Raw genomic sequence first — 8,639 nt, 5'->3', positions numbered from 1 at the left:
TACATCTAGGGTCTTCACCGATTGGCTCGAAGTTTTAAGCCAAACTTTAAACGGACTTCATTTACGACCTCTCCGGAGTAGGAACGAGAATGCATCAACCATAGTCAGTGTACTTGTCTTGGAACAGTCAGGTTCATGTCGAACTTGAACAGAAGACGAGCTGTTAAAGTAGCTGCAAAATACAATGAAATATTGATGCATTTTCTCATATGATTGCAATTTATTTTATTTATTTCTATGTTTTTCAGTAGCCTATAGAAATCAAACTTCACCTGGATTACAAAAGGATAAGGGCATTTTAAAAGATGTCAAAGTGGGGAGGTATTCATATTTTGCGTTTCTTGGCGACATTCGTTTTATTTCTCGTTATTACGGGATCATCTGGGACATTTGTGAGAACGGTAGTGACTCCAAGAGCGCACGACCCGCAGCGGGTGCAGGGGCGGACAGCGGGCACGTATCATCACGCGACCGGGAGTTACCAGGCTTATACCGGTCCGTGGAGGACGACTACAATGAAACCGAAATTTAAACACCATCTAAAACCGGTGGGCAAGAGACAGAAACACTGGAAATACGCGACTAACGGAGCGTTTCAATTAAATGGGTGAGCTCATTATTGTCTCAGAACAGGTGTTTTATCCAAAAGTTAAATCCAGGCTGATTCCAAGTCACGACTATTTTTTCTTGAATATGTTTGCATCGTTCGATACTTGAGCTGACAGCAGATGTAAAGCTGGACCAGTGCTTTGTAGAGTTTTCAGTCATCCTTATCTCTACCACTCATTTAGTGGACCTTTTAGTGGTAACATTAATCCTTAGTTATTCCATTGACCAAACTGTCAGGAGTGCTTACATACCCCCTTTCGGAATGTGTGAAATCTCCCTCTCTGACCTGTGAGTTATAGATGTGTATATAGCCAGTTGACCAGACCTATATAGTCTCAAGTGCCTGACAACACAATGATTAATGAATCCAAAGTCAAACTGCTATCCGCATCGATACCGCAAGGGGCTCATTTTCACACAGTAAATAAGTGCAATGAGTTTAGTACCCAGTGACCTGTGGCTGCTGGGTGGATTAGGCTCGGGACCCGACACGTTTGCCATCCGGCAGAGTAGCCTACAGCCCCGGCTCCGTCCTCTGACCTACCCCGGAAGGATGCTTATCCTTCAAGCCACGCTAGGAATTCTGATTATCCCCGAGTTTGGCAGCATAATGCAGGCCTACGTGTTACTCTGGTTTTGCTGGTATGGGTTTAATACTAAACAGTCAGTCCAAGCATTTGGTGGGATTAATTAATATTATGATTTGTCTGCGGTGCATAGGCTTTAGTATAAATATGTAAATTATTTTACAACAGTTTTTGGAGGAAAAAAGAAGTAGAAAGACAGAGAGAGAGAGATAACAGATGCGTGTGTGTGTTTGTGTGTGTGTGCGTATGTATGTGTGCGTGTGTGTGTGTGTGTGTGCCTGTCTCTCTGCATGCCTCGAGTTTGAGATGTGAAGGTTGCAAGACTGAGCTCTGTGAGTGAGCGTGCGTGTTTGTGTGTGTGTGTGTGTGTGTGTGTGTGTGTGTGTGTGTGTGTGTGTGTGTTTGAGGGAGGATCGAAGGTAAAAGGAACACTTGCACAGTCAGTGGAGGGTGGAAGGAGGGTGTTTGCACTGAGGTTAGTCACGCTAGGCTAGCAGGGTCTCAGAGTAGGGTTGGTTCAACAGTTCACTATGGGCTTAGAGAGAGAACCCAGCTAAGAGAAGGCAGACAGGCAGGCAATCAAAGAGACAGACAGGCAGACAGACAGGCCAACCGATAGACAGACAGGCAAGCAGAGAGACAGACAGGCAGGCAGACAGACAGGCCAACAGACAGACAGGCAAGCAGAGAGACAGACATGCAAGCAGGGAGACAGACAGGCAAGCAGGGAGACAGACAGTCAAACAGACAGCCAGGCAAAGCAGAGACAGACCGACAGACAGGTGAAGCAGGCAGGCAGGCAGACAGGATAGACAGGCAGGCAGGCAGGCAGGCAGACAGGAAAGACAGGCAGACAGGATAGACAGGATAGACAGGCAGACAGGATAGACAGGCAGGCAGACAGGATAGACAGGCAGACAGGATAGACAGACAGGCAGGCAGGCAGGCAGACAGGATAGACAGGCAGGCAGACAGACAGGATAGACAGGCAGACAGGATAGACAGGCAGGCAGACAGGATAGACAGGCAGGCAGACAGACAGGATAGACAGGCAGACAGGATAGACAGGCAGGCAGGCAGGCAGACAGGATAGACAGACAGGCAGGCAGGCAGACAGGATAGACAGGCAGACAGACAGGATAGGCAGGCAGGCAGGCGGGCAGGCAGACAGGATAGACAGACAGGCAGACAGACAGGATAGGCAGGCAGGCAGGCGGGCAGGCTAGGTTGGCGCCAGAAACTGGCAGCACTTCAAAGAGAAGCAGGACAGAGACCCTTAACAACCCACACTGTTAATAAGAGTGAACCATAGACCCTCTCCCAGGGGGGGTAAGGTAGGGGTCAGGAGGGGAGGAGGAGGGCTGAGGAGGGAGTGAGGAGTTGAGGAGGGGGTGAGGAGTTGAGGAGGGGGGAGGAGTTGAGGAGGAGTTGAGGAGGGGTGAGGAGTTGAGGAGGAGGTGAGAAGGAGGTGAGGAATTGAGGAGGAGGTGAAGAGTGGAAGAGGAGGTGAAGAGTTGAGGAAGGGGGGAGGAGTTGAGGAGAAAGTGAGCAGTTGAGGGTGTGAGGAGTTGAAGAGGAGGTGAGGAGATGAGGAGGGGTGAGGAGTTGAAGAGGAGGTGAGGAGATGAGGAGGGGTGAGGAGTTGAAGAGGAGGTGAGGAGATGAGGAGAGGGTGAGGAGGTGAAGAGGGGGTGAGGAGGTGAAGAGTTGAGGAGGGGGTGAGGAGTTGAGGAGGAAGTGAGGAGTTGAGGAGGTGGGGGGGGAGTTGAAGAGGAGGTGAGGAGATGAGGGTTGAGGAGATGAGGAGGGGTGAGGAGTTGAGGAGGGGGTGAGGAAGTATGGAGGGGGTTGAGGAATAGGGGCTGAATGAACAACAGACTGGATTGTGGGGAGGATTGTGTATGTGCGTGTGTGTGTGTGTGTGTGTGTGTGTGTGTGTGTGCGTGCGTGCGTGCGTGCGTGTGTGTGTGTGTGTGTGTGCGTGTGCGTGCGTGTGAAGTGAGCTGAGCGTGGGTCTCCAGCCTGGCCACTGTGGGTCTCTGTGTGAGAGCGACAGCCTCGGGCCAGGAAGCAGTACACAAGCAGGATGTCGAAGTTATGGTTGGAGCAGCTTCATGAAGCTCCCCCTTATAAACGCTTTCGTTTCTACCCTGAATAGATAAGACTATGAATTGTTAGTCTGTATAGGCGGCCCTCTGAATCAGAACATGATTCTGTACCGTGTGTATTGTGTACTGTATGTGTTTGTGTTACTGTAACTCACAGGCCTAAAGAGTGTCTGTATCAGGCTAAAAGCTAGCCCAGTTGCTGTGCTGTACAATATATGTGGACCTACAGTGAGAGATACCTCTCCTGAAGAGGAGAGGTGACAGAGGAGTGAGGAGAGAGGAGAGACAAGATAGGAGAGACTCGGCGAGAGAGAGGTACAGTAGTAGAAGCACAGTACAGTAAAGGTACAGTATGGATGAGATGAAAGCTGCTTATCGCAGTGGAGGAGTTGGATACGCCATCCCGGGAAGAAGCTCTTGGTGTGTTTGTGTTATGTGTTATGTGGTGCTAAACCAAAACACATAAGCAGTTTAAAAATGTAAAATAAAAACATCCAAAGATGTATGGGAGCGCTCACCAACTTCGAGAAAAAGAGCAGGGTCAGTGATCATCTTCTGATGAAGTCCGACTAGGCCGAAACGTTGGCATGCTTTGTTTGAACGGCCAAAATAACTTGCCGAAACGGAGGCGCTGTCCCTGTTTCTCAGAGTTGGTGAGTGTTACCACATATCTTCAGATTTAGTTTTTTGAGGTCTGCTTATCGTTTGATTTTATTACCAGACCGAATGCAGGGAGGCAGTAATAAACAGTATGAGCTTGGGCAGAACCCTCAGATGTTCTATAAGCAGAGTACAGTGTTCCGGAACCGTTCTCTCTCTCTCTCTCTCTCTCTCTCTCTCTCCCTCTCTCTCTCTCTCTCTCTCTCTCCCTCTCTCCCTCTCAGAATCCTAAGTCTTCTATTTCAAAATAGAACAGAGCACAGTCAGCACACGGTCTGTCTACTGTAACATAATAAAAGTATCAATAAAAGTTATCCCTGTGCTTTTATAACATATCATCTTCCAGACCTTCAAAAGGACCAGAGAAAGATGCAGGGGAGACTATATTCCCCTAAGATCATATAAGAACCAGGCACCCGAACAGCTAGTTAGAGATGGCGAGATATCTATCTGTGTGTATCTGGATTGTGGACTGGAGGAGTGTGTAGCCAAGTGTTCTAATGGAGTGTCTTCATCACACAGATGTCAGATAGCTCTCAGCTTTCCAAACACACCAGTGGGTGTGTGTGGGTGGGGGGGTGGGGTGGGGTTGGGTTGGGTGTCTGCACCAGGCTGTCTGTGTCTGTAGGCCTGTTAAAGAGTTGGGCTCGCAGACACACTCTGTTGTGAATCTGACTCTTGACTAAACTGAGACTAAATCTTCTGGAACTTTCCATTTCACCACTGCTACGCTGGTTCTCCATTAATTAATGCAACATCTCCCCCCTTTTCTGGCCCCCAACCTGGTCCAGTCACACTTGACTCTCAGCTGGAGCCGCCAGTAGATCTCAGTGAGTCAGTCAGTCAGTCAGTCAGTCAGTCAGTCAGTCAGTCAGCCTGTTAGTCCGTCCGTCAATCAGACAGTCAGACAGCCAGTCAGTCAGTCAGTCAGTCAGTCAGTCAGTCAGTCAGTCAGTCAGTCAGTCAGTCAGTCAGTCAGTCATCCAGTCAGTCAGTCAGTCAGCCAGTCAGTCAGTCAGTCAGTCAGTCAGTCAGTCTGTCCGTCTGTATGTAATTCTCTCTATCTAACTTGCTCCCTCAACTCCCTGTCTGTTTACCTACTGTACAATCTCTCTTTCTCTCCCCAGAACCTCCCTCAATCTGTCTATCTGTCCATCAACCCGTCTGTCTCCCTGTCGGCCAATCTGTAGTCCCTCTCTGTGGTTTCTGCATTCAGATGTCAGCTCAGGATGAGGCTCAATTGCCCCCCCCCCCACCCTCCCCTCCCCCCCCACACACACCCCTCTCCCAGTCTTGTGATCACCCCTGCTGAATGGCCTCCATGTGTCAATGTTGACTCAGTCTCTGGCTGGCATCTCACACCCAGCGGCCTCGCGGCTGGACGATCCCGCGGCGTCAACACCGCGCCAGACCTGGTGGGGGCTCAGCTGGGATGGACCCGGGAGGGAGGCCAGGGTCACAGCCACAGGCCGGACCTCAAGGTCCGCCCCAAACTTCCTGACACATCCAAGCCTCCTTCTCGGAGTTGGTCGAGGCTCCTCCCTCCTCAGAATGAGAATCAGAATCTGTTCATTTGCCAGGTAGTAACATGGGGAACTTGCTTTGGTCAATGGTGCATAACACTGATGGAGACAATATTGAACAGGGTGCAGGGACAAGACGGGACAGTGTGAATTAGCAGATTACAAAATGCAAATACAAAATAAAAGAATACAAAATGGAGTGCAATGGGTGTTTATACAGAACTTCTCCTCCAAATGGTCTGATGCTGGAAAAAAAAAATAAGTTCAACTTCAAATTTCACAGCTCTGCTCAGGTTGAGAACCCTATATAGACGATTTGCATTATGATAGATGCTTAACAACACCAGAGAGGTTTTCCTCTGCCTCTCTATTTACAAATAATCTTTTCATAAGAGGTTTATTATGATCTGTTACATATACAGCGGATTAATATATAATTCCATTTGCCATGCCTTGATCTTCCATGGGGCCTGTTTGTGCTCCTGTAGACTTGGGGAGTTAACCCCTTTCCCTTCACAGTCTGCTATCAACGTTCCATGGCTAGCAACGTTCCATGGCTAGCAACGTTCCATGGCTAGCAACATTCCATGGCTAGCGTCTTATGGTGCCTTAAGGACTGCCAGCCTGTGAGGGCCCTGAACCTATTCATTTTATTGCCTGAATAAATGGCTGCACTCAACAGCATTGAAGACTGGAGTGAGTCCAAACGCAACGCAGATCAATTTCACACCGCCACACACTCATCAGTAAAATAAATTAAAAAAGCTTTATGTATTTGTTGTGAGATAGTAGAGCAAGGCTAATTCTGAGTGACAGTTGTCCTAGCAACCTGAGAGCTCAGCGGGTTGGGCTGCGGCGGTGATGTCATGGGATGGGCTCAGTTTGTTCTGCAGCGCAGCGACAATAGCCAGGCTAAGTCTGTTTGGCTAGGTACAGCTGGACAGCTTAGCCTCAGACATGGCCTGGGCCAGAGGTCACACTCTCTCTCTCTCTCTCTCTCTCTCTCTCTCTCTCTCTCTCTCTCACACACACACACACACATTGAAGTATTTCACCAACACATGGACACTCAAACACACATACACAGAGACACACACACACACACACACATTGATGTATTTCACCAACACATGGACACTGAAAAACACACACACACAGAGAGAGAGAGACACACACACAAAGACGTGTGTGTGTGTCCGTGTGATGGTGAAATAGTTCAATGCTGGATGTTAACAGGGGCCCTGTTTACAGCTCTGGGGGGAGGGGGGGGGGCTGCTGTTCTTCTCTCCTGCCTGGCTGCTGTTTGCTGGGCCCCAGAATAGCTCAATACAGCCACACCACTGTTACTAATGGGATGATCTTCTCCCCCAAACGTCCCCCTCCTCCCCCAACACCCCCCCCCCCCCACTTCCTCCCAGAGGCGCTGATAGGGGTGACGTCCCTCACTGTCCGCGCTTGTCCCAATGGTCTCGCTGAGCTGTCACTTTGAAGAGGGCGCAGTCACTGAGATCTTGTGTTGGCGTGTTAATTGTCTTTTCTCCCAGAATCCCGCTGGATAAACATGACCCTCAATCTGTCTTTGTTTGTCCAGCTAGGAGGAGGGTTGCTCCGTCCGTCCGTCCGTCTGTCTCTCTGTCTGTCTGTCCGTCCGTCTGTCTGTCTGTCTGTCTGTCTGTCTGTCTGTCTGTCTGTCCGTCCGTCCGTCCGTCCGTCCGTCCGTCCGTCCGTCCGTCCGTCCGTCCGTCCGTCCGTCTGTCTGTCTGTCTGTCCGTCGGTCCATCCATCCGTCTGTCTGTCTGTCTCTCCACCCCCTCCCTCAGTCTAACCTGTCTCTCTCTCCTGCTCTCCAGGCCCAATGTGTGTGGAAACAGATGCTGCCTGGGGTGGAATCTCTCCCCCAAGACCAAAAAGTGCACCAAACGTGAGTCTCTCTCCACTCCCACACTCACCCCCTCGTCATCCTCCTCACCGACACCGCAACACTGTCTCTGGAAACCAAGTGGTTTGATATTGTTCAAATAAACGTGTGAAATATGACCACTCTGATATGGTGCTCTGCGGTAGGAGGCCCCAGCGCTTCGAAGTACATCTGAGATAGCGAAGAAAGAACAAGCACGTGATTTCATGATATATGAGATACAGATCAGTTGGTATAGGCTGTTTGCCAGCTGGCAGAGTGCCAGTAGGACGTCCAAAATGCACAGCTGGAGGTTGTAAGATCAGAGCCCGCGCCGGTTCTGTCCGACCCAGGCGATGTTTCCCCCCTCCTACATCCCGACACGGTCCGGTCACACCAGCTGGAGTGGGCAGTAGATCTCAGTCTGTCCGTCTGTCTGTCCATCCGCCCAGTCAGTCAGTCGGTTCTGTTGGTCCGGTCATAGTTTGGTCTGTAGGGCTTTAACTGAGACGGCTGAGGAAGAACGGTACCGAGGCTGGATGGTTCTGCAGCCTCACCACCACACCGGCGGTCCAGAGACCAGGTTGAGACCCAAGCAGACAGGAAGGGCGTCGTGTTTGTGTCCTGGGTCAATGCGCCACGACTCTGACCTTTAACCCTGAGACCCGGAGAGGGTTCAAAGGTCCAATGCCGGTCTGAATCAGTTGGCAGGGTACTTAGCTCTCTTATCAGCGAACACACACACTTATGCACACACACAAACACAGGTTCTCTCTCTTACACTGACATACACACTCACACACACGCTGAAAAACTTCCTTTCACCCTCGTGGGATTAGCTTTCCTCTGTGGGATCCCTGCAGAGAGAGGGGAGGTTGAGAGAGAGAGAGAGAGACAGAAAGAGAGAGAGACAGAGAGAGAGAGAGAGAGAAAGAGAGAGAGAGAGAGAGAGAGAGAGGCAACAGGTTCAGCCTTGGATTCAGACCCAGCCCGCTCAACAAAGGCCCGGTCGACCGTTCTCCTCTCCCACACTGAGTCACATTCACGTTCGGCCACATTGTGTTGGCCTTTCGCGCGACAGAGAAGAGAGAAGTGGCGTTCCGGTGGGCGGGCTGGGCGGAGCCGCTGGGGGACAATGCCGATAGCCGGCGCCACGGCCGTGCGCTATTCACGCTGGTCGCCGGGAGATCTGTGGAGAGGGGGGGGGCGGGTAGACGGGGGCGTTGTCTGTGGTCAGTGGGCCGTCCTGTAGCAC

At 50.7% G+C, this 8,639-nt stretch overlaps 1 protein-coding gene across 1 annotated transcript in view; it reads left to right on the top strand.

The window, feature by feature from the left end:
* Window positions 1-515: 515 nt before the first annotated feature.
* Window positions 516-8,639, top strand: part of ltbp4 (latent transforming growth factor beta binding protein 4) — a gene marked incomplete at its 5' end in the record, with an annotated part of 73,137 nt that continues 65,013 nt past the window's right edge. The window contains 2 exons of the mRNA XM_084441274.1: window positions 516-607; window positions 7,338-7,408. Of these exons, the coding sequence (XP_084297400.1) occupies window positions 516-607; window positions 7,338-7,408 (163 nt within the window). The remainder of the gene's footprint in view (window positions 608-7,337; window positions 7,409-8,639) is intronic.

This window comes from Borostomias antarcticus (genome assembly GCF_949987555.1).
Source record: "Borostomias antarcticus genome assembly, chromosome: 1".
Classification (NCBI taxonomy): domain Eukaryota; kingdom Metazoa; phylum Chordata; class Actinopteri; order Stomiiformes; family Stomiidae; genus Borostomias; species Borostomias antarcticus.
The sequence above is the reverse complement of the archived record's forward strand: the minus strand, read 5'-3'. Positions and strand labels throughout refer to the sequence as shown.